Source organism: Encephalitozoon cuniculi, chromosome XI (assembly GCF_000091225.2).
Source record: "Encephalitozoon cuniculi GB-M1 chromosome XI, complete sequence".
In the NCBI taxonomy this organism is placed as follows: domain Eukaryota; kingdom Fungi; phylum Microsporidia; family Unikaryonidae; genus Encephalitozoon; species Encephalitozoon cuniculi.
Genome location: NC_003237.2, coordinates 154125 through 179271, shown reverse-complemented (window position 1 = coordinate 179271; position 25147 = coordinate 154125). Strand labels below are relative to the sequence as shown.

Below are 25147 nucleotides of genomic sequence, written 5' to 3'. Positions count from 1 at the left end.
CTAAATAAATTGTTTGTGAAAATGTCTTTCTTCTTTGATGCTTTCCTGTGAGAAATTGAGTTCCCTGAAAGGATGGCCTAGGGATGCTCTTGTTTCTTAGGGACTTCTGGATTGAGAAAACAATCTACGAGCAGGTATACAACACTGCCGGGCGCTGGAAGAGGAAGCAGAAGACGTCATTCAATGCACAAATGATAGATGTTGTGAAGAGAAGAAGCGACTCGTCTTTTGAAGTGTGTGTATCTGACTCGAGGCATTTTATCGATGCTGTCCTGGCAAGAGAGGCCATTGAGGAATTTGGAAGAGAGGTGGCTTGTGGAATTGAAGATGTGAAGGGGTGCTACATCACAGTCGACGAGTTCTACTATGAATACAGCTTTGCAAGCAGGAGGTTTTTTGTGTGGATAGAGAAATTTACCTATTGCGGAGGAGAGTGTGACACGTATGGAGACCCGTCCGACATCAATGAAGCGTGTTTTCTTCGAAGCCTAGCCAACTCCCCGCTGTACATGAAGCCTGTGCCTGGGGAGCTGATGGTTCACAAGACTGCCATCGGGTGTGTGGGCTCTGAAAGGGAAAGGATAGGCCTAATGACGGTGCTGGAACAGAATGACGATCTCTGTGGAGACGGATGCTATCTGTGCAGAAAACTAGAGGCCGAGGGCCGTGAGTCTGATGGGAGTGGGTCCCGGGAGCATGGAGAAAAACAGAAGACTAGAAGATACAATCCATTTGAAGAGAGGATGCATGATGGCATGAACACGGCGGTGGAAGACGGAAAAATGGAGATCAAGAGGATTTACATCTTTGATGGCATGTATGTTGAGAAAGAGGCCGAAAAGAAGGATCGATGGGAATCGAGAGGCAGATATCTGGACCTGTGCTCAGACAGCGAGGAAGAGGGGCGGAGAGATTTATTGGAGTAGAATTATTTCTGGCAGACAGACATTATGTCCACAGGTGATAGCATCTACAGCACAGATAGAAGATGCTCAATGCAACGTCTTCCTCTCCACCCCTGGGCTGGAAGTACAATCCCTTGTTGAATCCGCAGTTCCCACAGTTGATTTTCACCGATGGAAGCGTTGGATCCTGCACAAGATCCCTGGCATACAGCTCTATTGACGCATGCTTGGGCCTAAAGTTTTTCACATAGAGGCGGTGCGACTTTGCCTCCTGAATGTGCTCGCAGTTTTTGCATGCAAGGAACAGGGTGTTGTCGTCTTCCTTTGGATAGAGGAGGTTGTTGCACTCCTTGCAGAAGCGGTCGCTCATTGGGGCTGCAAAGAAGGCAGGGATAAAGAGTTTGGAAGCGGCTTGAGGATGGCTCCAGTCCTGAGGAGAGGAGATTCAAATGGATGTTTTCGGAGCCCTTTGGATGCAGAACGACGAAGAGTTCTTTGTTGGAGACCAGGATGACGAGAACACGTCCTCTGACCTGGAGCTGATTGTGGAGAAGGTGCCTGAGAAGGAGGAGCAGAAGGAGGAGACCGAGGGACAGAACATCCTTGACTACGACATAGAGAGTTTTACAGATAAGCCTTGGAACAAGCCTGGGGCAGACATTACGGACTACTTCAACTACGGGTTCAACGAGATGACATGGAAGGAGTACTGCAATATGCAGAAAAGGAAGAGTGAGTTTGCGCGTGGGGGGAGTGAGTGGACCGACGAGAAGTATAGGGGAGTGAGGCGGGGGTTCAGCGAGATTAAGAAGGATGGGGACGGAGACGGGCCAAGAGGCAGGCGGGGCAGCCGTGATGTCGGAAGAAGAGGGTCTGGAGAAGGGCAGAGATGGGAGGGATGGAGTGGAAGAAAGGAGGGAGGAAGGGGACGACGGGGAGATCGTGAGGAAAGAAGATACGAGGAGAGAGGAGAAGGACGAAGACAAGGATATAGAGATGGTGGGAAGAGACAATAGGGGCCCTTCTGAACAAAAGAGTAGTTTGGCGAGGACTTGGCGTGGGTGGAAATAATGAAAAATTTGCAACCCCAGATGGGAGCTGTCAACTACCTCAGGGAGATCCACAGGCGCAAGCAGTCTGATGTGATGAGGTATCTGCTAAGGATCCGGGTGTGCGAGTACAGGCAGAGGGGAGAGTGCTTCCGTGTTGAGAAGCCCACGTTTCTCGAAAGGGCTAGGACTCTCGGGTATAAGGCGAAGCAGGGATATGTGCTGTACATTGCACGGGTGAAGAAGGGGAACATGAAGAGGAACTACCACAATGGAAATACCAGGGGAAAGTGCGTGAATGCAGGGATCAACCAGATCAAGCCGTCTCTTCGGAAGCAGGCCAGTGCCGAGATGATAGCGGGCAAGAAGTGCTCGAATCTCGGAGTCCTGAACTCGTACTGGGTGGGGCAAGATGCAGCCTACAAGTACTATGAGGTGATAATGGTTGACCGGGACCACCAGGCCATAAGAAACGATCCTAAGATCAACTGGATATGCAAGGGCACGATGAAGCACAGGGAGTGCAGGGGTCTTACGTCGGCGTCCAGGAAGAGCAGAGGACTCGGGAAGGGAGTCAAATTCAACAAGTCGAAGGGAGGATCGATCAGGTCATGTTGGAGGAGAAGGAATACGCTGGTTCTCCAGAAGTATCGGTGAGATTAAATCATGAGTATTTCAAGGGTTCTGTGCTTTATTTCTATTCTTTGCTGGGGCGCGGGGCAATTCCGAATGTTTCCCTGCGGGGAACATGGATGTAAACAATATGCCCTTGGCGCGGGGTGTTATATGGCTGGGTGTTGAATAAAAAGACAAATTTTACACCTTGAAAATAAAGGATCACTTGCGCATGGACGAGAAAATATACAGGCAGGAGATAAAAGATGTACTTGAGAAAAGTGATCCTCGAGAGGTGGATCGGAGCTTTATGGACGATGCGTTGCAGAGGATAAGGAGAAGGCGGGAGGTGGTGCCGGAGGAGGTGGCAAGGGCGATTCTGTTTATGGCGGACTTTCCGGACAGGGAATGGAATCTCTCTGCAATTGTTGGGGCAATGAAGAGCAATCTTGAGGAGATCAATTGGAGGGACGTCTACTCATGCTTCCTTGATGTGAACTTCAGTATATGGACTCTGGAGTCTCTGTATGTCATCATTGATTGCTGGGTCTATATCAGCGGGATCATCACTGTTCCGTACGAGATATTTTTCAAGAGGTGGAAGAATGAAAGAGCACAGATATACTTTCTGAGGCTTATTATCGAGAGCGACGAGAAGAGGACGCAGCTGTACTCGAACGTGTTCTTTACGAGGATTGTTAGCATCGAGGATTCAAGGGGCCACCGGTTCAAGAATGTGATGGGGTATGAGAGCAACTTCAACTGTGTAGAGCTTTTCCAGTGCATTGGGATGCTTGGATCGCTCCCGTTGATTGAGCTAATTGCACGGAAGTCGCCTGAATGGTGTGCAGCGGGGCTTGGGTTTGTGCAGCCAAAGTTTTCCAGGATTTTTGAGGAGCTCCTGATGGGCTTTGCAAAGGGGGCGCCGAACAGCTTTGTTTTCCATGTGCTATTCAGGAGTCACCCCGAGATGATGCTTCAGAAGTCTCTAGTTCTTGCCAAGGAAGGAATACCGGTGTCCCGCCTCCTCGACATATTTCTGGAGCACAAGATGCTTCCTCTTGTTTCCGAGCTGCTGGACCCGCCTGAGCTTTGCTTTGACATTATTGTGCTAAGCTCGATCAGAGACCACCTGAATCTCGGGATCTGGCTGTCGAACAACCTGACGACCCGAAAGGATGATTTTGTTAGGTCTCTGGTGCAGTACTTGGATTCGAAGGTGTCAAAGCACAAGGAGCCTGAAAAGATGTTTCCGCTGAACATCGAGATTATGGGAACCTTTACGAAGGCTGTGGAGCAATACATTAGGATACTGAAGCCTGAGACTGTTGTGGTGTACAACGAGTTTAAGTCCCGGATCCCCCACGGACTCCGGGCCCAGAGGAGTAAGGAGATAAGGATCGAGGAAGAAGCAAGCAGCTTCATTTCGCAGATCATCAACTCGCAGCGTGGGATTGAAAGCAGCATCAACCAGATCAAGGAATTTCTCCGAGGAAATGCATTAAGCAAGGAACTGGCATCCCGGATATTTTCAGCACTTCTCGAGAACTATGGGTCGCTGTACAAGCTTCCAAATTCCGACCTGATTGCATTGCTGTACGGCGGGCTGATCAAGGAGAGGGTGTTCCCCAAGCCATACTTAAGGATGGCGATTGAGTACATAAAAGGGTCTCTGAAACATCCTGAGAACGAGCGGGAATACTCGTTTGGATTCAGGTGCCTCGAGGTGTTTCTTCCGTCATATCCATCGATCCTGTCTGAGGTTGAGGAAATAGAGACAGTCAACAACATCCTCATCAAGAAGGAGCTAGTTCTTATGGATTCCGAAACTCATCCTATGCTGGAGCTGGAAGACATAGTAAGACTGATATTCAAGTGTGATGCCAGGAACGAGTCGAGGGCTACAGAAGTGATTAAGTCCCTGGACCTAAGACGCGGAGACGACATTCACAGGCTCTCGGAAGCCCTGGAGCAAGGCCTTGTAGGCGGGGAGGAAATAATAATGCACATCATCCGGAGCACTGCCTTTGAGGATTGCAGAAGATTTGTGGAGGTCGTGGAGAGGCTGGGAAAGGACTTCTACCTGAGGTTTTCTCGGAAGTCTCTTGAGTTTCTCAAAATGTTGCTGGACTACAGATGCAGGAGTGAGGTAAAGGTTGCCAAAAGTCTGGGGCTTGTTCTTGGGAGAGTGATGCTTGCCAAAAACAGGATTGTGACTTCCGAGCAGTTTGACTTCAAGAAGTTTGTTGTGAAGTCTGTTGAGTGCCGGAGGATTCTATTTGGAGTGAGCTTTATATCAAGCTTCCTGAGGCAGGGGAAATGTGGGATTGTATTTATTCCAAACAATCCGTGGGTGATGAGCATCCTGGATCTACTGTCTGAGATACATAGCTGCACTCCGAGGGTGGTAAGGGACGAGATTCAGGGTCTATTCAGGCATCTCTCGGTTGAGCTTGTCCCAAAGCCACTCAAGAGTCTCGGGCTCAAGTCCAGGAAGTATCTTGCGGAGTACATTATTGAGGACAGCGATCTTGTGGTCAGACACGTGATATCGCTTGCTTTGGACCTGAGTGTCAGGGAGATATGCGGGGCGATTGTGGAAAAAGCCTGCTCTGTTGCGATTCAGACTGGAATGGCGCTCTTTAAAACGATGAGTGTTGAGAAGGGAATGGAGTATGTGCTTTTCAGGAACATGGTTGTGAATCTCACAAAGTTTCTATGCCTAGTCTCTGCACAGGAACCGATCAAGGCATGCATCTCTGGAAATGTCTCGTATTTCATGAAGCTCTGCTCTCTGGACTTTTCCACGGAAAAGGTGTTCAAGATAGCCATGGAAAACCAAGATGTCTGCTGCAGACTTATCCAGAGGGCCGGGGTTTCGAAGGTCAGCGAGTCGATCAGCTCGTGCTATAGCAGCCTGGAGTACAGCATCGGGAAGGCGAGCCATGCCAGGCTGTCTCTTCTTGAAGACCCAGGGCACATTGAGAAGATAGCGATTAAGGCGATTGACAGTAATGAATACCAGGAGATAAAGGCACATCTGGTGCAGTTAAGCAAGAAGATACCATACTCGAAGAAGAATGTCATAGCCGATGAATGGCACGGACTCCTGAAGGAGGGAAAGGAGGAGGTGTTCAGGAGAATACTGGAGAGCGTGGAGAGCAGCGAGGACAAGGACGAGGAGTGTATCCGGCTGTGCAGATACATCACAGGGCATCTCATAAAAAGCGGCAGCAAGGAGGACTTCCTGTTTAGATGCATGGAAAAGATATTTAAGATATCGTTTAAGACACAGAAGGAAGTGCTGGGCTGGCTTATTTATTCGAACGACCCGCGAAAGTTCAGCATCAGCCTTGTCGGCAAGTTCATAGAGCACAACTTGATCAATGTTGTGGAGTACGACCAAGCCTTATCAAAGATCCCGCTTGCTGACGGGAATCTCGACTTTGTGATAGCGCTTCTGGCATCGCTCATAACGGCCGAGGTCCAGATATGCACGGTCTACGACTTCATCTGCACTCTGGAGATGCTTGCCGGGCACAGCGACAACCCCAAGGTCTTCGACTTTTTCCAGAAGATCAGCAATTTGATGATGCACATTGAAGCAAAAGGAGTGTCTGAGTACGACGAATATGTCCGGAACTGCAGATTCACAACGGTTCCTGAGATGTTCCTTCCCGAGTTTATGGAAAGAACGGACTACCCTGCATCGCTAGACATCCGATCTGCATTCAAGGTGTCCTGGGACCACTTTATACGGCACCACCGGATCCCCACTGCATACTGCTACTTGAAGATAGATCCTCTCCCAGGGCTCATCAAGAACAGGCTCTACGAGTCAATCAAGGACAGTCTCTTTGTGTTTCTGGAGGCGTACAGAAAAAGGAACTACCTCTTCTTCAAGCTCTATACAAGATTCATTATCAAGACCCTCGATGTGATTGAGGACACCCCCAACAACAGATCTCTGGTCTACTCGATACTGGAGGTTCTGTCTCCATCCAGAGTTCCTGGGTTTACATCCTGCTTCCTGGAGATCCTGACCCACAAGTTTGTCTCCGGGTTCTTCGACTCTGAGGAGGGGGTTGTTCTTGTAATGGAGGCCCTTCGATGCGGGTTCTATAGCACAAGGCTTGTGTATCCAATCACCCAGATTATGCAGTCCTTCAGGAGGAACCCTGTGCATGCCAGGATGTACTCTTCGTACTTGACATATTGCTGTCCCCAGGAGTATCCCCACATAAAGAACTTCATCAACCAATTCAGAGACAGGATTGTGCCTGTGGAAGGGCAGAATTCTTTCTTCAGGCTCCGAACTGCTCTCCAGAACAGAACATCTGTGAAGGTGACCGACCTTGGAATAGGGAAGAACCTCTGGGTGTACCTGATAGACAACCTCAACGAAATGGATGCTGTCTCGTCCACGGTGGTTGAGAGTATCAAGTTTATGATAGAAAGAAAAATGCATCTTGAGGAGATTCTGACGATGCTCTGGATCAGGATGAGGGCAGGGGGGCCGCCAAAGGCACTTGCAGCTTGTTATGATGAGATTTCCTCTTTTGATTTTTGCCGTGTGTTCCTGAAGTCTCTTGAGAGTCATGGTTATAATAAACTGTAGAGTAGATCTGGATGTAGCTTTGCTGCTCTTAATAGCTTCCACCTTAGGACCCATGGATCAGTCAGATGAACTGATACGCAGGATACTGGACGAGAGATCGCTGGAAGCCCTCTGTACTCTGAAGCACATAAATAAGGAGAAGGGAGAAGGCCTGCAGAACATGCTGGTGCAGCACTTCTATGCCACAAGAAGGCCCATAGTCTACGACGAGTACATCGAGATTGCTAAGAAGATGGAGGAAAAAAGCTCGAGCCCTGTTGTCAACTTCAAAAGAAGAGGAAGTTTTTTCGACCTGGACGATATATAGGAATAAACCACACTCTTGACCAGCACGTCTTCTCTTCTGGATAGAAAAATGTCATGCGCGCTTAAGAATTGAAAACACCCTCTTTATTGATGCTAGTGGCAGACACACGGCATTCCACAGTTGTGGCATGCTTCACGCCTCAAGAGACTTGTGGTATGCCAGTATCTTCGAATGGTTTTTGTAGTGGAATGTAATTACAAAGTCTATTTCCAACGCCGCCTTCAGCTCGTTGATCACCGCACCACAGTCGGCCGTCGACGGAAGGTTTCTCGACCATATGCTGAGCTTGAATCTGTTGTCCTTATGTATCCCAACCATCCCCGTAGGCTCAAAGGTCTTGAAGTATCCGGTGCACAGGCTTACAAGAAGCCTCTCGAAGTATCTCTGGCATACCTCCTTCTTAAGCATAAGACTCCAGTCGCATCCATTCATGTTGCTCTTGTCTTCCCACACCGGACTAATTCCCTCCTTAAACACATTTATGTAAAATTGCCTATCCATCCTGTCAAAGTCCTTCAAGTGATGCAGCAAATAGGAGACATGCTCCTGAGACTCAAGAGTGCATATGCTCTTCAAGTCCTTCTCATAGGTGTCCTTGGAGACCCCGTCCTCCGAGCTTTCAAGAACTTTCAGAGTAACATGGAACTTCGATGGAAGCATATTCATGGGGTCCTCTCATCCCGTAATTTTAATCTGCCAGTCTGTAGGTATGCGTTGCTTGCACAAACTTTCCCGGAATGGAAAGCAGAGCTCATGGCATTGGGGCATGAATAGCATATCGTCTGATGTAATTTCCACGTTAGGAATATCGGGAAATTACACTATAAATTAGTATTCCAGTGCACCCCGAAAATGAAACAGCACACACTTCAATTAGAAGGAGTAACTCTTGATGTTCCGAACCAGAACTTGTCCTCCAACGAGAAATATGCTAGGCTAATTAATGGTCTGACTGCAGACTTTAAGTCTGGGAATGTGTATGCATTCATGGGGACCAGTGGAAGCGGAAAGACAACAACGTTGGAGACCATTGCAGGACTAGTCCCGAGCGGATCCAGAACAGGAGGAAGAATCCTGGTAGACGGGCAAGAAAGAAATCCTGATGAGTTTCCTTATGAATTTGCATATGGAGACCAGCTGGGCTACATCATTGACGAACTGACTGTTGAAGAGTTTGTCTACTACTATGTAGTATCCTCTCTTCCAGAGGAAAGCAAAGAGCGTGTCAGGGAAAAGATGGATGAGGTATTGGAGAATCTCCTTAACATAGGCCATATTAGGCACAACAAGATGAAGAATATCTCTGGGGGAGAGCAGAAAAGGGCAAATCTTGCAAGGACCTTTACCAAGATGCTTTTGCTGGAGGGAGAGCTAAAGGTAGTGCTTCTTGATGAGCCAACCAGTGAGCTTGACGCCGGGCTGGCACTGAAGTTGGGAGAGTTCCTCCGCGATTATGCCAGGAGGAGTAATTCCATCGTGCTCGTAACTGTTCACCAGCCAGGGGCAGAGCTTTACAATACCTTTGATAACCTCCTGTTCATGAACAACGGGGAAAAGCTATATCTAGGGCCTTCACGTGATTTTATCAAGTTCTTGGGCACCAAGGGAATCCACAACGACGGTGGGCCAGAGACTAACATGGAGTTTCTCTTCAGCCTTTTCACGAAAGGGTCCAAGATGTCGAAGAAATACGAGAAGCAACTTGAGCAGATAGCCAAGGAAATGAATGAGGAAAAGAAGGAAGAAAAGAAGCTCAGAACCTCTGACGACACAGAGATTAATTTTATCCCCAATCTCTATGTGTCCTTCCAGATGGCCATAAGGCAGATAATTATAGACTGGAGGAATCGGGAAATCTTGTACAGTCTTGCTATGCCCATCGCCATGGCTCTTTTCCTTGTTACCGGTAAGTATATATACAAGGACTTTTCTATCGCTACTATTAAGGCATCTATGCTGTCTCTTTCTCTGTATTATGTAATGAATCCATCTGGACTGATGAACGATAAACACTATGTCACTGAGGAATCCAATAGAAAGCTATATGGTGCTGCAGAGGTGTGGTTCTCTTCATTGATCTCTGATACTCTCGTATCTATTTTGAAGTACTGCATTTTCTTTGGAATTATATATGCTTTTGGGTTAATTAGTATGGACCATGCGTTCCTTGGACAAGTACTTATGTACACTTTGGGAGGTACTGTATCCTCCATGTTATTCAGGTCTATGGCCAGTCCTCTATCAACTCTTGGAAAAGTTTTTAATACAACCATGGTGCTTATGTTTCAACTATCTGGGGCTTTACTTGGAGCCGGGGCTTTACTTGGAGCCCTTACTTTATGGATCAGTGTTATTCCTGAAGGATCCATTCCTCAGGAGGAAATTGATGCGTTTATTAGTAACTTTTTTGATAGTACGGGTAGTACGGGTAGTACCAGTATATTCTCTAAGGTGGGATCCTGGGTAATTCGTTTTATATGCCTTGTTCCCAAGGTAGTTAGGTCATTCCTAAGGATCTTGTTCTTGATGTTCCATCCTTTTGCTTTTTTCCATTCATCTATCTTGGATGCAGAAAAAAGTTCATACAAGCTCTTTTTTTGATCATCGGGCCACTAGGTTCTCTACTACTGCTTAGTTTTGTTGGCATTTCATTTTTGCATAAGAGGTTCGTCCCCTCTGTGCGCTTCCGTCTGTCTGATGATGATACATTGGAGGATGGTGAGTCCGAGTCGAGGAAGAAATCCCATCAGCTTCTGCTAGCCTTTATCGTGGTTCTCGTGGTCATATTTGCTTGTGTTGCTTTTGATAGGATATTCGATCCTATAAAACCCTCGCAAAAACCACCAGGAAAATTGGAAGATATGGGTATGGGACTTCCAGACGTGCCCTCGGAGGATCCGGAGTTATTGGGGTCCTGAACTCGGGTTAATGAGGTCTCCTTTATTAAATGGGTCTCAACTTAATCAACTCGATTGATATTAATGAAAATCCTAAAAATTTATCAAAAAGATAGATTCTATCCAAATATGTACTATTATATGCCAATTTTAATAAGTGCAAAAATACCTTATATATTCGCTGGCTGTCCCGAGGTATGATTTGCAGCATGGCCTCCCTGGAACTTTTAGACATTGGGCTTGATGAAGGGGATGATGTCCGAGGTCTCTGGAGATCTACAGGAGATGAGGTGCTGGCGGAGGGTTTTCCGTACGAGCTCTTGGACGCCAGCCTCAGTGGTGATGAGGCAATCCACAGATTCTACATGAGATGTGTAGACAGGGTGAGGCCTACAAGTCCTGATATATGCATTGACCCCCGGCGTCTTTGTGGTGACTGTGAAGAGGCAGGAGAGAGGAGCGATAGCATGAGGGTCCCCGAGATGGGGAGAGACAGTAGTGATGGCTTAAGAGCAAAGCCCACTTTTTCATATGCTCAGATAATAACACAGGCCATAAGGACAAGTTCTGCAGGCAAGCTTACGCTCAGCGAGATCTACAGGTGGATTGAGGATTCATTTGAGTACTACAGGCATGCGAATCCTGTCTGGAAGAACTCCATACGGCACAACCTGTCTTTGAACAAGTGTTTCAAGAAGGTTCCGCGGGATCCTGGGACGCGGGGAAAGGGAGGGAAGTGGACGCTTGACTACGACTTTTTGGCGAAAGAGGAGTTCAAAAGACGAAGGAGGGCAAGGCGATATGATGGCAAAGCTCTGGATGTATCTGAAGCGTCTGGAGACTCCTCGAACGATGAGAGAGACGATGGCTTTTGTAGCACCTATGCGTCTTCTGAGGATCTAGTGAACCAGATGGAGAAATTTGTGGCTTCCAGAATCGGTTCAAGCAAGAATGTAAATAAAGTCTAAGATATAGGTGGATTTATTTTGGAGCCTAGTATAGGGATGGGTCACAGGTCCAATATCCTTATCTGGAAGATGACCCTGTTCGGGAGGTTCTCTGAGGGCTCTGGAAATGCCGTGACCTCGGAGTCGTATCCAGAAGCCATCAGAGCAGCTTGTATCATTCCACAGACGATCGAGTCTGCAGACAACCCATTCCACTCGTCTGGAACGGATATGAACCTTGAAAAGAGTCCGTCGGAGTCTGTGAGGAGGTAGGTCCTGTCGACGTCCCTGGCCTTTTCAACCCGCCTGTCGCTGTCGCTGACCAAGGACAGAAGGTCGAATGTAGCTCTATAGAGCAGTGTTGAAATGCGTACCTCCCTTTCGAAGTTACACAGCTCGAGAAGCTTTATTCCGACTTCGTATCCTATTGACTTGAGATCTGCCTCTATGTCGCTTCTCTGCTCCATCAGATACTCGATCATTCCACAGACCAGATACGACATAGTGGACACAGGAACTTCTCTTTTCATGGAAGCCCTACCAGGTCATTGGATTTTCTCTGTTTGAACTATCTTGTTTACGACATCCTGTGCATCCTCCTTGGCCCTCTCTACATTGCCCCTCGGGTGCCTGGCCCACCCGACATGGTACACTGCCTTCGCAATTCCAGGAGCCTTCTCCTTTGTCCTATTGAACCCTATGCTCGATATTACAGAGTCGAAACACTCCTCGATCTGCACTCCATCTTGCTCCATTTTCACTTTATATTGGGCGCCAACTTTCTCTATCGACTTGATGTTGGTGTTGAACATCAGTCTAAGCCTTCTAGCCCCCTTTCTGACAGCCCCAAGAAGTCCCATTCTCCTCTCCCACCACTTCTTGATTCTGCCATTTTCCTCGCTGTCTCTGTGCTCCCGGGCCCAGTTGGACGTCTCCTCAAAGTTCTCTGGTCTGGGCCTGTGGTTCTGAGGCGTGTTCCCTCCTTCCGACCAATGGAAGCCAAGATCTGGGATTTCGAGTACGCTTCTCAGTCCGGAGTTTGTGAATGCGCTTCCAGAGACTCCTCTTCTGGATGTAATGGTTACGTCCTCAACGTCCTTTACCTTCTCCAGAATGCTCTTTGGAAATCGAAACTGAGGACCTTGCCATCCAAAAAGAAATCTTGCAATGTCCATCGACACATCTCCCATCCCAACAACCAGGACCTTTCTTCCCACTGTATATCTCAGCTCTTCTCCAGTCCACGACTTTGCTATGTCAAGGCTGCTGACACAGTGCTCTCCTCCCGGGATGTCCAGCCTTCTTGGTCCGTCAGATCCGGTGGCAATTACAAACGCATCGAACTCTTTCTCCATTGTCTTCAACTTCCCGAGATCGACCTTGGAATTCAGCTTTAGAGAAAAGTTTTTGTGCTCCAGCAGCTTAGCAAATGGCGACATCTTGGACGCAGGGAGCAGAGAGTACCTGTACATCCCGCCCACCTCAGCCTCCTTCTCGTGGAGTGTGACGTCGATGTTTCTTGCCAGTAGGGAGGCTGCTGTGTACAGTCCTGCAGGACCTCCTCCGATTACACACACCTTCATGGGGAGTGCACCTCGTGCTCTTTCGAGGTGGGATGAAACGGGAGATCTGAAACAGCGTCTCAAGCCGGGTATAAAACAAGGTGCGTTGTTTACAGCATCTGATGAAGAACCAGAGAACAATTCTTCTGCTCGGCAGCATGACGACAGGAATAATCATGGTTCTGTTTGTGGCAGACTTCATGATGCCAAAGAGAAACTCGGTTAAGTCTGCAGGCCTGGTTGAGAGGGGAAGGATGTCTTTGTTCGGGACAAGGACATCTATGGTTGGGAAGTACATCGAAAAGAAGAGTGTGGATAAGATGAATGCCTTGGGGGAAAAGATGGATGCCTTGAGGGAAAAGATGGATCTGATGAACAAGAAGCTGGACAGGGCCATTGAGATTGTCAGGGAGCTTAAGTCTTCGACGAAGACCGACTCTGCAGTGGTGAGAGAGGGGATTTCTGGAGATAAGGGCATATACCATGAGCCCGAATACTCATATCGTTATGCCGAGAGGTCTCCACTAGGCCCTAGAACTCTGTTTACTCAGCCATATCGCCTGGGGGAGAGAGTCCAGACCACAGAAGCTCTCAGCCCTCCAGAGCCACCTGGAAAGAGCCAGCCTCTCAGTGACAGTGCTGATATCTTCTATCCAAAGCATTCTAGCGATCTGCATCACAAGACGTCTACTTCCGAAGGTCACAATATTCCCACCACAGACAGATCCAGCCCGTCCACCGGCCCTGAAAAGAAGACAGAGGTGGAAAGCTCTCTTTCTAAAGGGGTTGGACTGGGGACGCCTGGGTTTTCGGGGAACAGCAGCTTTGACAACACGATTGGAGGCGTTGTTTCAAACGGAGAAAGTCTGGAGAAGCTCATAGGAGAGTTCCTTAACGAGAGCTTTTCTGCCATCAAGCCTTCCACATCGGTGGAGGAAGGTAACAAGGAAGCGTTGGATAAAGGTAAGTCCTTAAGGGAAGATAAAGAGTTGAAGAACGAGGACACACAGCCTGTGCTTGGAAGTACCGGAGCATCTGCCTCCCAGAAGCCTCATGGCAGTAGTGAGAAGAAAAGCACATATGCCAGGAGAGATACTCAGGGAAGCAAGGAACCACTGGCCCTAGCACTTGATAAGAGGCCCAATGAAGCAGTAGGCAAGGAGACGACTTCTCCGCTGAACAGTAGCCCGCAGAAGACTGGTGGGCTAGAGACAAAGTCCTTTTCAGGCAAAAGATTCCGGGGAGTGAGCGGGGCTGGTGAGCTCACCGGCCACAACAGTTCTCGCCCTGCAGACGGAGGCATAGGGGGGAATTCTGCTCTATATCCATCGGAAAGCGAAGTGAGCTACGATGATACCTCAAGTAGTACTGGTGAGGAAGGAGGTGCTGTGGTGGGGCTGGGAAACAAAGCCCAGAGGCCTAGGATCTCTCTCATCAAGCTGTGAGGCTAGGAGAGTAACATTAAACTATTAAGGCCATTTTCCTGTTCTGTCGATGCTGATAAGCCAAAGAGGCCGATCCCAAGGGATGCTGATGAGGAGTGGAGGCAGGTGCAACAGCATAGAAAACTACGAGAAGGTCTGTAGGATCTCTTCAGGGAGCTTTGGCAACGTGTATAGGGTGAGGCGCAAGACAGACAACAGGGTGTTTGCTCTTAAACGGATGAATCCATCAATGTGCTACGACACCAATGGGTTTTCGATCCTGTACATAAGAGAGGTGATGATTCTGAAGCACATAAGGCATAGAAACATAATGGAGATCGAGGAGGTGGTTGAAGGATGCGAGATCAACGATTTCTTCATTGTGATGGAGTGCTGTGACACCGACCTAAGATCGGTGATTCACAGTGTCGGGAAGATCGGCATGAAGGCAGCTAGGTTCCTCACATGTCAGATGCTCAAGGGACTCAAGTTTTTGCATGGTGCTGGAATAGTGCACAGAGACCTAAAGCCGTCGAACATTCTTCTCATGAGGGACGGGGGCCTGAGGATAGCAGACTTTGGGCTGGCGCGGGCGATTGAGAGTCAGATGACCAATCTTGTTGTTACCTTGTGGTACAGGCCCATCGAGATATTGCTCGGGTCTGAGACGTACGACGAATCGATTGACATGTGGTCTGTCGGATGCGTTGTCGGGGAGATGCTGAGGGGGGAGCCGATCCTCGCCGGAGAGGGAGAGATGGACCAGCTGGACAGAATCTTCAGGCTGCTGGGATATCCGACAGACGCTGACTTCGAGGGGCTAGACCTTCCCCACTTCAAAAACATCAGGAGGCCCAGCACCTTTGAGGCAAGCTTCGAGGGGGATTTCGAGTGTTATGGTGAGGAGGCAGCCTCCTTCGTAAGGAACCTGCTATCCTTTGACCCTAGGAAGAGATGCACTGCATCTCAGGGGCTCTGCAGCGGATTTGTGGCGGATGCGGAGGAATGCCCGGGGGAGCTTGTTGATATTGTGGGGAGGTGTACTGGAGACATTTAGGGCCTTGGAAGGGCGGAGCTTTCGCAGGCCTAGGAGGCGAGAGCAGAAGAATTGGAGAAATAAAAAGTTAGGTTGCACGAGGGTGACGATGAATGTTGTGCAGCAAACATTTGCAGAGCTGAGCATAGGGGAGCCCGAGAAGAGGGTGGAAGGAAGGGTCTACTCTGTAAGTGGGCCTGTGGTTGTTGGATGCAATATGATTGGGTGTGCCATGTATGAGCTGGTCAAGGTTGGAAGTGAAGGATTGGCAGGAGAGATCATTAAGATCGACAAGGACCAGGCCACCATCCAAGTGTACGAGGATACCAGCGGGCTGTGTGTTGGAGACACGATTGTGAGGACCGGGCTTCCGCTGTGTGCAGAGCTTGGGCCTGGACTTTTTGAAAGCATCTACGACGGGATCCAGAGGCCACTGCGGGAGATTCGAGAGAGCAGTGGGGGGATCTTCATTCCAAAGGGGGTGAACATTCCGGCGCTCGACAGGGAGAGGGAGTATGAGTTTGTGCCTGCGGTTTCTGCCGGGGACTATGTTGTTGGAGGAGATGTGTTTGGAAAGGTTTACGAAAACAGTCTCATTGAAACAAAGATCCTTGTTCCTCCAAAGAAAAGCGGGAAGGTTGCTTTTATAGCATGCCGGGGAAATTACACTCTCAAGGATGTTGTGATGGAGCTTGAGACAGGCAAGGGAAAGGAGGAGATGTTTATGTACCATACGTGGCCTGTTCGGATTCCAAGGCCGATTGAAGAGAAGAAGAATGCCACGCACCCGCTGTTCACCGGGCAAAGAATCCTGGACTCCCTATTTCCGTGTGTCCAGGGAGGAACCACGGCCATTCCGGGGGCATTTGGGTGCGGAAAGACCGTCATTTCCCAGTCGCTGTCGAAGTACTCAAACTCTGACGCAATTGTGTATGTCGGGTGTGGAGAGCGGGGAAACGAGATGAGCGAGGTTTTGATGGAGTTTCCAAAGCTGACTGTTGGGGGAAAAGACGACAGCATCATGAAGAGGACTGTGCTTGTTGCAAACACATCGAACATGCCTGTTGCCGCAAGAGAGGCGTCGATCTACACGGGAATAACGATTTCGGAGTATCTCCGCGACCAGGGAATGAACGTGTCCATGATGGCCGACTCGACATCGAGGTGGGCAGAGGCGCTGAGGGAAATAAGCGGAAGGCTGGCCGAGATGCCTGCCGATAGCGGATATCCTGCATATCTGGGCGCAAAGCTTGCATTTTTCTACGAGAGGGCAGGGTCTGTTGTGTGCTTAGGGTCTCCTCGGAGAACAGGGTCTGTAACCATAGTCGGGGCAGTCTCGCCGCCAGGAGGGGACTTTTCTGATCCTGTGACATCGGCAACGCTTGGGATTGTCCAGGTGTTCTGGGGGCTTGACAAGAAGCTTGCCCAGAGAAAGCACTTTCCGTCGATAAACTGGAACCTGAGCTACTCGAAGTACTTCTCGAACCTCGAGCCATACTACGAGGAGGTTGACCCCGGGTTTATTGTAAACAGGACAAAGTGTCGAGAGATTCTGCAGCTGGACGACGATCTTTCGGAGATTGTGCAGCTGGTGGGAAAGAATGCCCTTTCCGAGACCGAGAAGCTCATTCTGGACATATCCAAGCTAATCAAGGAGGACTTTCTGCAGCAGAACGGATATTCGAGATACGACAACTACTGCCCGTTCACAAAGACAAGGCTGATGCTGCGGAACATCATCCTGTACTTTGACAACTCCAAGAATGCCATAACGAACTACAAGCTCAGCTGGTCTACGATCAGGAAGGAGACCGAGGATGTGTTCTATGGGCTAATGAAGATGAAGTTTGTGATGGCCGACAAGGAGATGGAGCCTAAACTGAACAAGTTGAAGAGGGAGATAGAGGGTGTGTTTCTGAAGATGTTGGGATGAAATAAATTACTTCCTGGTAAGGACGTGTTGTAGAAGAAAATTTTCCGGGACCTGCCCTGATGGAGATCCGGGATGTCGAGACTGTGAATAGAATCAATCTCCACTCGCATATAGCTGGGCTTGGATGCGATGGAGACGAGGTTGAGTACGACAAGGACGGACTGGTTGGGCAGATAAAGGCAAGGAAGGCGATGGCGGTGATAAGGAAGATGGTGGAGAGTAACAAAGGAGGGAAGGTTGTTTTGATCAAGGGAGACCGCGGAAGTGGCAAAACTGCACTGGCGATAGGGCTATCGAAAAGCCTTGGAGGGGTTCACTTCAACTCGATCAGTGGAACAGAGATATACAGCCTGGAGATGAGTAAGTCTGAAGCAATCACCCAGGCTCTCCGGAAATCTGTTGGGCTAAGGATCAAGGAGTCTGTGAAGGTTATTGAGGGGGAGGTTGTAAGCCTGAGCGGAAGGAGGATTGTCCTCAAGACTGTCGACATGGAGTCTTCGTTTGAGATAGGAGAAAAGATGCGAGGCGAGCTTGACAAGGAGAAGGTGAGTGCAGGGGATGTCATCAGGATTGTCAGGGAAAGGGGAAGGGTGTACAAGATTGGAACAAGCATGGTGAAGAGGAGCGATGTGGTGGGAACCGACACGCGATTTGTTCCCTGCCCCGAGGGGGAGCTGATAAGGATCACAGAGGAGACCCAGGAGATATCTTTGCACGACATCGATGTTGTTAACAGCAAGGCCGAGGGGTACCTTGCACTTTTCAGCGGAGAGACTGGGGAAATCAGGGCAGAGACGAGAGACGAGGTGAACAAGAAGGTATGGGGCTGGATCAACGAGGGAAAGGCAGAGATAGTTCGGGGTGTCCTGTTTATCGACGAGGTTCACATGCTGGACATTGAAAGCTTTGCGTTTCTGAACAAGGCGGTGGAAGAGGATTTCTGCCCGGTAATCCTTGTTTCGACCAACAAGGGGGAATGCATTGTAAGAGGGACTGACGAGCCAAGCCCGTATGGAATACCAAGAGACTTTATTGATCGTGCCCTGATCATTTCCATGGAGAAGCACTGTAGGAGAGATCTCGAGGCCATACTTAGGCACAGGATTCTCGAAGAGGACATTCTTATTGACGACGACGCCGTGGACAGGCTTGTTTCTATCTCTGAGGCATCCGGGCTGAGGTATTCTATGAACCTGCTAACAATATCAAGCATGAGGGCAAGCAGAAGGAATGGAAGAGTAGCTCTCGGGGACGTCGAGAGGGCCTTCGAGCTGTTCCTTGACGAGGCTCGCGGAACCGAAAGCTTCAACGGTTAAATAAACATCCATATCTATGATTCGACTATGCCTCTGCCTCGTTCAGCACCATGAACGTGGGTCTGCCGTGTGGACATTTCCAGGGCCTCTCTAGGGATGCAAGGCTCTTTACTATTCTTTTCATGTCTGCCATGGAAAGCACATCGCCTATCATTACACTTGTTCTGCATGCCTTGGATGCGATTATACTCCGGGCCTTTCTGAACTCGTACTCTTCATTCTTCACATCCTCAAGGAGCTCTCGAAACTCCCTGATCCCAAACGTCTGGTTCTTATACACAGGAACGGTCTCGAGCATCCCGTCCTTTACAACAAATCCATTTCTTTCAAACAGTTCTACGTTGTCGCTAACAACCATTTCCTCAATCGGTGTGAGATCCAGCTTCACGGGAGATATCACGCTTTGTTTCTTCAGACAGAATGTTTTCTTGATGTCCTCAAAGTTCCTGATCTCGTCGGCTGCATGCTGATCCACCGCCACAAGATATGTCTTCTTGTTCTTCTCCAGCTTTGTGATGATGAATCCATTGTTGAACTGCCCTATGATCTCTAGTCTGCCAAAGTCCCCCTTTGAGAACGAAATCTTTGACTGGACGAGCTCATCGTTCCTGAAGAACGAATATGCCCCTGCTGCAAAGTTCTCTTTGCTTCCAACCTCTTCGTTCTTCTTCTCTGTCTCTGGAGGAGACTCATGCTCTTTCAAAGGACTGGAGGAGACGGTCTCTACCTTGGTGTTTTCTATCCCCACAGTCTCTTCTGGCAGCAACTCTTTGCTGCTCTCCATGCCCTCAGGCGGCCCAGCACTCCGTTGCTGCGCCTTTTCTCTATGAGGGATGGTTGTCTTAGCAGGCTTCAGAAAAGGAAAGTCTTCGCTGATTCTGGAGGATCCTCTGGCCATTAGGTCTTCTCGGCTGTCTTCGCCAGCATCGCTCCTCTCCTGCACATTGCTTTTCTGTCTTCTAACGGCGCTCGCAGGGTTCAGATACATCTCTGAAGAGAAGAACCTTCCTATCTCCGACCTGAGGAGGTTCAGGATCCCTGCCTCGTCTGCAAATATCACCTCACTCTTGTCTGCAGATACGTTTACGTCCCCATATCCCTTGATCACCAGCACAAACGTCGGGCTTCCCTCAACATACAGACCGAACTCGCTCTTTACTGCATTCAGTATCCTTCTGTTAGAAATGGGCCTTCTTTCCGAGAACATCAGCTGCTTTGGCTCCTTGACACACACAGGAAGCATGAAGAGATCCATCTGCCCATTGCACACCTCCATGCACTTCCCGGCAAAGGAGGGGTAGTTGGACTCGAAGTACTCTCTTACCGTTTCATACCCCCCACAGCTCAGAAGAACCTTTCTCTTGTGAAACAGAGTGAAGTTTATCTTGTTAGCACATCGATATGACTCAATCAGACTGCAGATCTTCCCTAGGTCCCTCTTCAGGCCGCTATCTGCCATGGGCCTCCTTAGCGGGCAGTTCTTAAACAGGTTCCGAACATGGACTGTCGTGCCTCTCTCCCTGGCACACTTCGAAATGGCATTGGTCGAAAAGTCTTTCCTGAGCGCAAACGAATGCTCCGATCTAGAAATGATCTCCAGGTCGCACACCTCCGCAAGACAGCTGAGGGCCTGTCCTCTGAATCCATAGGAAAACTTCTCCACCCTGTCAGCATAGCCCAGAACATAGTATGCCATGGACTCCTTTGAGGTTGCTCCTTCAACCCCAACCTTGTCAAGATCGCTAATTCCACATCCATTGTCCTCGACAGTTATGGCGTCATCCACCAGTATCCTTATCCACGTACATCCTGAATCAATGGCGTTTTCGATCAGCTCCTTCACCACAATATAGATGCTCTGGACAGACCGCTGTGCCCTGATCCTCTTCCCGACATCCTCAGGCAACTTCCTTATCATTGAGCTCTCCTTGCCAAGCCCAATATATCATGCCTTGGAGGGAAATGTTCCCGCCAAATGCATCCAGGGCCAAAATGCATTGACCGGGAATCGAACCCGGGCCATGAGCTTGGGAAGCTCACATAATAACCACTATACTACCAATGCTTACACGCTGCACACATCGACTCCCATCTTAGGTCTTCAAAACCTACCGGCCCAGGCATCCCTAGACAATAGACATAAAACAACAACTCATCTTTAATCCACTAAGAACATCCATTCCTGTATAGGAAGTTAACAAACGGTGGAAGTGACCCAGATGCCTTGATCAGCTTCAGCAGATTTCCCTCAGTCCTCAGGCTCTGCTCCAGCCTGTTCTTCACATTCACAGACTTGCTACTTTTGCTGCTAGCCTTAACAATCGTCTGCCGGAATGCATGTGTCGGCGGAAAGCTGGGCATGAAGTCATATATGTGGATGTACTTCTCAATGCTCGACGACAGGGGACTGACAAACTTCTCTTCCTCCTCGGCAACCTCTTCTGGATATTCAATCCTCTCAACAGGGGAAAACTCAAACTTCTTCCCCTCTATGAAGCACAACACGTCCAGCAGGGTGGAGTGCGACTTCAGTCCATGTCTCGAGACAGATCCAATCGTCTTCAGATACGCAAGCATATAGGCCTCTAGAGATGCTGCATAAACCTCCAGGGCCCTTCTTTCAACAGCTTCATATCCCACTTCCCTCAAATGCTTCATCAGCCTGTGCTCTAGTACCAGCCTCATCAGGGCCCAGCGCAAAATCCACAAATATCAGGCCCACTCTATTTCTTCAGAACAAGATACCTTTCCTTGCTCCCCCCGTCGGTCTCGAACGTGCAGTTCTCCCCAATAAACTCTTTCACAAGCTCCTTCTCCTCCTCATTGAGGCCAAACCGCGCCTTTATTCCTCGGAGAAGATCTCGCAGTGCAATCCGGCCGCCCCTGAACATGTTCCTGAGAGCATCCTTCGTGAGAACCCTGCTTGCCTTTTCGGCATCCTTTGTGTCCCTCTCTCCTGCCTCTTCAGAGCTCTCGCTTTCTTCCTTCTCTTCATAGCTCTCCATGATGTTCCTCATCCGCCGCCCTGCACTGTTGAGCCTCTTCTCGCGCACAACAAAGACGTTTGTCTCCTCCCCGTCGTCGTCGTCAAAGTCGTCGTCAAAGTCAATCTCCTCCCTTTCCTCGGACGATGTCCCCTCTGCATCTCCCCCGCCATTTTCGTCTCCAGCACCCTCTCCATCATACCCCTGGATAATGTCCAGCTGGGATCTCTGGCTGAACCTGTACCACTTCCGGACAGGAACAACCTTCAGACACGTCCCTGTATTGATAAACACAAAGTAGCATGAGCTACTCGCACCCAGATCCTGCATCTTACCAGAGTATGCCCTGTTCTCTGCGTCTTCAAGCACCAGAAGACACCCCTCCTTCTCCTTCAGCTTCTTGTACTCCTCATCCTCATACTCAACCTGCTCGCTCTTCTTCTTTGTGTTGAATACAACCTCTTCCTGCACAGGCTTCTCCCGGGAAATCACAACAGGCGAGGATAGGTCCTTCATGTCGACATTTGTAAACAGAAACCTCTTTTCCCCGTGCTCGGGCTTGTAGACAAGCTTGTAGCTTTTCATTGGGGTTCGTCTGCATGCCTTGTTCTTCAAGCCCCACAGATTCCTAAAGCAAATCATTTTAATCGTCCAGAGAGCAGGTCACATCCCAGAATACTCTCTCCGAAACCCACTCCTAATCACCCGAAGGAAGTCGTGAAAGTTGTTATGCTCCCTAAACAGACTGTTGGCCCTTTCAAGGCCATACATCCGGGGAAACAGGTCGACGACAGGCCCGTCTGCTGACAGATCAAGGGTTACAAAGCACTCCACACTGTCCTCAGGGCATATCCGGCTGAAAACAACCTTAATCACATTTTCCCTCATCGGAATGATCTCTATCCCAAGATACCTCCTGAACCACCCCGCCTTCGCTTCCATCTGAGCCTCTCTCTGCTTGTTTCTCTCGAAGACCAGCTCTATCTTCTTTGCAAAAGCCCCCTCAATCCCCCTCTTCTCTTTAAGAACCTCCTTCAGGTCGAGGTTGCCCATCTCAAGCTCCTTGATCTGGTTCATAAGCTCGTGCCTCTCATCCTCGGAGGCCCGAAGGTCCTTTGTATCCTGCTCAATCCGAGACCTGAGCCCATTTCTCTCATCAACCAGCCTTTCGTTCCTTTCCTTCATCTCGTTCAGCGTGGATGTCACCGTCTGCAGAAGAACCTCCCCCTCCTGCTTGTCTCTGCTGATCCTTCCCCTGAGGAATCTTGCATGGCTTCTGTACATCTCAAGATATCCCTCAAGGTCGCCCATTATCGCATCCATCACGCTTTTTATCTTCTCAACATTTGCTGCTGTATGCTCCGTGCCCATTAAATGCCAGCCTCGAATCGAAAATTTTATCCCATGGAGCATGGATGTGCAGCCTGCACAGACACTCCAAACATCAGAATAAGCAATCTGGACTACTGCAATGCATGCTTCGAAAGCCAATTCCTCCGCAAGGTCTTCAGGTGCTTCAGGAAGCTCCGCTTTGGAAGCAGAGTGCTGCTCTATCTGGATGGAACGTCCTCGTCACTTGTAATGGCACATGCAATCAGTAGGCTGAAGAACAGAAGCATACACGGGTTCACTGTGATGTCTAGGTGCTTTCTGCAGCACAGGGCCTTTCTTGAAGGCATCGGCTTTTCCAATCAGGTGGATGCTGGATCGGGACTCTGGAGCCTCGACGACAGCCACTGCGCCGGCAGGATAAACCCACTTCCCAGGCAGGTCGTCGAAGCTGCACGGTCTTCGGGATTTGACATGGTTGTGTTTCAGGCGGATGCAGAAACGGAGTCTGTAGTTGCCCTTAGATCTGTGTGTAGAGGATCGGGAGTGGAGGAAACGATTGAGTCGTGCATCTCAAAGATCAGCGGACTCAGGGTCAGGAATGCGCTTGGCAGGATCAAGCGGAAGGAGGTGGGGTACTACCACTACATCAATAGGAAAGAGATTCCCGGAAGTCTTCTGCTCTCCCCTATGTCTGGCATGGAGCTGATTCTCTCTCGGTTTGTCGGCAGGATGGAAAGCAGGAATAGCCTTGTGCTGTTCAACATCCTGAACACCGTTAAGAAAGTTGTGGCAGATAGGGATGGGATTGATACCTCAGACTGAGGAAGTGAATCAGGTTTGAAAGAGGTGGCAAAACAAAGCCCTTGGAGCCAAAACATCTGTTTCAAGCAAAATATTTATATATTTCCCGAGGGAGAAGCACCAAAACCATGTTTCTCATGACATCAACTCCTCTTCTGCTTGTCATTGGCCTGGTCCGGGAAGGCCTTGCCTTGGCGTCTGAATACAACTTCGGGGGCTTCGAGGCAGATCCGGCCTGCACAAAGGACGACAAGATCTATCTGGTCAGCATGTACGCACACTTTGATCGGGGAACAATAGATGCAATCTTCTCTGCATTCTCCGACTGCAAGGACGAGAGAGAGGCTGTTGAGCACTACCTGAAAAGCAGGGTGATAGGACCCTACAACGACTATCTGTCGAAGTTCAAGGTGAAGATTGGGTTTGATGCAAAGGACTACGACGTCAACGAGCTCGTGCCAACGAAGAGGTTCGACAGCTCCTGCGAGCTTGTGGAGCCTGTGGGCACAAGGACAAGTGCTGTGCACAACCACCTCCTCAATACATACAAGGACAGGAAGATAGGAATCCATCTGTTCCTGTGGAGCTGCCCAACCCACAATGAAAACATAATGGACAAGATAGTGATCGGAGAGCCCAAGGAGTGTGCAAGGTCGATAGGTGTGTTGTGGAGGGGAACAGAAGAGACAATAGACTTCATCAAGTCAGGAATATCCGAGGCCATTTCAGGGGCAAAGGATCTGTTTCTCAACCAAGGGTTCCCGAGTCCTAGGGACGAGGACAAGCTTTCCTATGTCTGCCAGCATGTGGATACATGCATAGCTTCCAAGCCCAGTGTCAACGGAGCGATAATCTTTGGGATTGACGAGACAAGCGATGACGCCATTTCCACACACATCGATGTGGACACCCATCCAAGCGACGTGTACATCCCACCGCAGAGGGGAGCAAGGGCACAGAGAGTAATATATGTCAATGAGCCCTCGGACTCTGTCGATGACGAGTGCAAGTACTAATACACATATACAAGGTTATTGTGAAGTTTGAAATTAAACCAATCTTTTGAGGAAATCTCCTACGTGTTCGGCCCGCCTTCCCTGGAAGAGCTGCATTGTCTGGATTAGTGTGGAATGGGAGGAGCAATCCTTCAGGAATCCGGAAGTGTTGATGTAAGCCCCTGCTAGCCCCAGAATGAGCTTGAAGGAGAAGTTTGACCTGCTGAGGGCCAGCATTGTGGAGTGCGACCAGGCTCTTCGGAGGCTAGAGCAGAAGTCGAAGATTCTTACACAGCACGTGGAGACGTCTGTTCTGATGGCCAGGGCCAGGGAAAACAAGGATGCATGATCCTCGGGGACTGGAATGGTGATCTGTTTTAGATCGCCTTTCAAACAAGTTAATAAATATTTTCGAAAAATATCCGC

The 25147-nt window shown here is 49.2% G+C and overlaps 22 protein-coding genes and 1 non-coding gene across 23 annotated transcripts; 14 read left to right on the top strand and 9 right to left on the bottom strand.

Moving 5' to 3' along the window:
• Positions 1-83: 83 nt before the first annotated feature.
• Positions 84-926, top strand: ECU11_1410 (uncharacterized protein; the record flags this gene model as incomplete). The annotated part of the gene is made up of 1 exon (NM_001042280.1): positions 84-926. One exon carries the CDS (start codon positions 84-86, stop codon positions 924-926), a length of 843 nt encoding a protein of 280 aa, NP_586447.1.
• A 22-nt stretch (positions 927-948) lies between these two features.
• On the bottom strand, positions 949-1275 carry ECU11_1400 (DNA-directed RNA polymerase II core subunit RPB9; the record flags this gene model as incomplete). The annotated part of the gene is made up of 1 exon (NM_001042279.1): positions 949-1275. The coding sequence occupies one exon, from the start codon at positions 1273-1275 to the stop codon at positions 949-951; it is 327 nt and encodes a 108-aa protein (NP_586446.1).
• Positions 1276-1378: 103 nt separating this feature from the next.
• Positions 1379-1921, top strand: ECU11_1390 (cleavage polyadenylation factor subunit FIP1; the record flags this gene model as incomplete). Its single annotated transcript, NM_001042278.2, has 1 exon — positions 1379-1921. The coding sequence occupies one exon, from the start codon at positions 1379-1381 to the stop codon at positions 1919-1921; it is 543 nt and encodes a 180-aa protein (NP_586445.2).
• Positions 1922-1996: 75 nt separating this feature from the next.
• ECU11_1380i (60S ribosomal protein L15) lies at positions 1997-2611 on the top strand (the record flags this gene model as incomplete). The annotated part of the gene is made up of 1 exon (NM_001042277.1): positions 1997-2611. One exon carries the CDS (start codon positions 1997-1999, stop codon positions 2609-2611), a length of 615 nt encoding a protein of 204 aa, NP_586444.1.
• Positions 2612-2801: 190 nt separating this feature from the next.
• On the top strand, positions 2802-7187 carry ECU11_1370 (uncharacterized protein; the record flags this gene model as incomplete). Its single annotated transcript, NM_001042276.1, has 1 exon — positions 2802-7187. One exon carries the CDS (start codon positions 2802-2804, stop codon positions 7185-7187), a length of 4386 nt encoding a protein of 1461 aa, NP_586443.1.
• A 52-nt stretch (positions 7188-7239) lies between these two features.
• ECU11_1360 (uncharacterized protein) lies at positions 7240-7494 on the top strand (the record flags this gene model as incomplete). The annotated part of the gene is made up of 1 exon (NM_001042275.2): positions 7240-7494. One exon carries the CDS (start codon positions 7240-7242, stop codon positions 7492-7494), a length of 255 nt encoding a protein of 84 aa, NP_586442.2.
• A 132-nt stretch (positions 7495-7626) lies between these two features.
• Positions 7627-8160, bottom strand: ECU11_1350 (translation initiation factor; the record flags this gene model as incomplete). Its single annotated transcript, NM_001042274.1, has 1 exon — positions 7627-8160. The coding sequence occupies one exon, from the start codon at positions 8158-8160 to the stop codon at positions 7627-7629; it is 534 nt and encodes a 177-aa protein (NP_586441.1).
• A 186-nt stretch (positions 8161-8346) lies between these two features.
• Positions 8347-10095, top strand: ECU11_1340 (uncharacterized protein; the record flags this gene model as incomplete). The annotated part of the gene is made up of 1 exon (NM_001042273.1): positions 8347-10095. One exon carries the CDS (start codon positions 8347-8349, stop codon positions 10093-10095), a length of 1749 nt encoding a protein of 582 aa, NP_586440.1.
• Positions 10096-10588: 493 nt separating this feature from the next.
• Positions 10589-11359, top strand: ECU11_1330 (uncharacterized protein; the record flags this gene model as incomplete). The annotated part of the gene is made up of 1 exon (NM_001042272.1): positions 10589-11359. The coding sequence occupies one exon, from the start codon at positions 10589-10591 to the stop codon at positions 11357-11359; it is 771 nt and encodes a 256-aa protein (NP_586439.1).
• Positions 11360-11400: 41 nt separating this feature from the next.
• Positions 11401-11841, bottom strand: ECU11_1320 (transport protein particle; the record flags this gene model as incomplete). The annotated part of the gene is made up of 1 exon (NM_001042271.2): positions 11401-11841. One exon carries the CDS (start codon positions 11839-11841, stop codon positions 11401-11403), a length of 441 nt encoding a protein of 146 aa, NP_586438.2.
• A 42-nt stretch (positions 11842-11883) lies between these two features.
• ECU11_1310 (NADPH-adrenodoxin oxidoreductase) lies at positions 11884-12921 on the bottom strand (the record flags this gene model as incomplete). Its single annotated transcript, NM_001042270.1, has 1 exon — positions 11884-12921. One exon carries the CDS (start codon positions 12919-12921, stop codon positions 11884-11886), a length of 1038 nt encoding a protein of 345 aa, NP_586437.1.
• A 101-nt stretch (positions 12922-13022) lies between these two features.
• On the top strand, positions 13023-14345 carry ECU11_1300 (uncharacterized protein; the record flags this gene model as incomplete). Its single annotated transcript, NM_001042269.1, has 1 exon — positions 13023-14345. One exon carries the CDS (start codon positions 13023-13025, stop codon positions 14343-14345), a length of 1323 nt encoding a protein of 440 aa, NP_586436.1.
• An 88-nt stretch (positions 14346-14433) lies between these two features.
• On the top strand, positions 14434-15381 carry ECU11_1290 (uncharacterized protein; the record flags this gene model as incomplete). The annotated part of the gene is made up of 1 exon (NM_001042268.2): positions 14434-15381. One exon carries the CDS (start codon positions 14434-14436, stop codon positions 15379-15381), a length of 948 nt encoding a protein of 315 aa, NP_586435.2.
• An 88-nt stretch (positions 15382-15469) lies between these two features.
• Positions 15470-17293, top strand: ECU11_1280i (uncharacterized protein; the record flags this gene model as incomplete). Its single annotated transcript, NM_001042267.1, has 1 exon — positions 15470-17293. The coding sequence occupies one exon, from the start codon at positions 15470-15472 to the stop codon at positions 17291-17293; it is 1824 nt and encodes a 607-aa protein (NP_586434.1).
• A 59-nt stretch (positions 17294-17352) lies between these two features.
• On the top strand, positions 17353-18609 carry ECU11_1270 (RuvB family ATP-dependent DNA helicase reptin; the record flags this gene model as incomplete). The annotated part of the gene is made up of 1 exon (NM_001042266.1): positions 17353-18609. One exon carries the CDS (start codon positions 17353-17355, stop codon positions 18607-18609), a length of 1257 nt encoding a protein of 418 aa, NP_586433.1.
• A 25-nt stretch (positions 18610-18634) lies between these two features.
• On the bottom strand, positions 18635-20527 carry ECU11_1260 (uncharacterized protein; the record flags this gene model as incomplete). Its single annotated transcript, NM_001042265.1, has 1 exon — positions 18635-20527. One exon carries the CDS (start codon positions 20525-20527, stop codon positions 18635-18637), a length of 1893 nt encoding a protein of 630 aa, NP_586432.1.
• A 75-nt stretch (positions 20528-20602) lies between these two features.
• On the bottom strand, positions 20603-20674 carry ECU11_1255. The gene has a single exon. It is a non-coding gene; the product is annotated as a tRNA-Gly (tRNA).
• Positions 20675-20775: 101 nt separating this feature from the next.
• On the bottom strand, positions 20776-21294 carry ECU11_1250 (uncharacterized protein; the record flags this gene model as incomplete). Its single annotated transcript, NM_001042264.1, has 1 exon — positions 20776-21294. One exon carries the CDS (start codon positions 21292-21294, stop codon positions 20776-20778), a length of 519 nt encoding a protein of 172 aa, NP_586431.1.
• A 38-nt stretch (positions 21295-21332) lies between these two features.
• ECU11_1240 (uncharacterized protein) lies at positions 21333-22178 on the bottom strand (the record flags this gene model as incomplete). Its single annotated transcript, NM_001042263.2, has 1 exon — positions 21333-22178. The coding sequence occupies one exon, from the start codon at positions 22176-22178 to the stop codon at positions 21333-21335; it is 846 nt and encodes a 281-aa protein (NP_586430.2).
• Positions 22179-22256: 78 nt separating this feature from the next.
• ECU11_1230 (uncharacterized protein) lies at positions 22257-22964 on the bottom strand (the record flags this gene model as incomplete). The annotated part of the gene is made up of 1 exon (NM_001042262.2): positions 22257-22964. The coding sequence occupies one exon, from the start codon at positions 22962-22964 to the stop codon at positions 22257-22259; it is 708 nt and encodes a 235-aa protein (NP_586429.2).
• Positions 22965-22997: 33 nt separating this feature from the next.
• ECU11_1220 (uncharacterized protein) lies at positions 22998-23747 on the top strand (the record flags this gene model as incomplete). The annotated part of the gene is made up of 1 exon (NM_001042261.2): positions 22998-23747. One exon carries the CDS (start codon positions 22998-23000, stop codon positions 23745-23747), a length of 750 nt encoding a protein of 249 aa, NP_586428.2.
• A 107-nt stretch (positions 23748-23854) lies between these two features.
• ECU11_1210 (uncharacterized protein) lies at positions 23855-24742 on the top strand (the record flags this gene model as incomplete). The annotated part of the gene is made up of 1 exon (NM_001042260.1): positions 23855-24742. The coding sequence occupies one exon, from the start codon at positions 23855-23857 to the stop codon at positions 24740-24742; it is 888 nt and encodes a 295-aa protein (NP_586427.1).
• A 175-nt stretch (positions 24743-24917) lies between these two features.
• Positions 24918-25070, top strand: ECU11_1205 (uncharacterized protein; the record flags this gene model as incomplete). Its single annotated transcript, NM_001415290.1, has 1 exon — positions 24918-25070. The coding sequence occupies one exon, from the start codon at positions 24918-24920 to the stop codon at positions 25068-25070; it is 153 nt and encodes a 50-aa protein (NP_001402598.1).
• Positions 25071-25147: the final 77 nt, after the last annotated feature.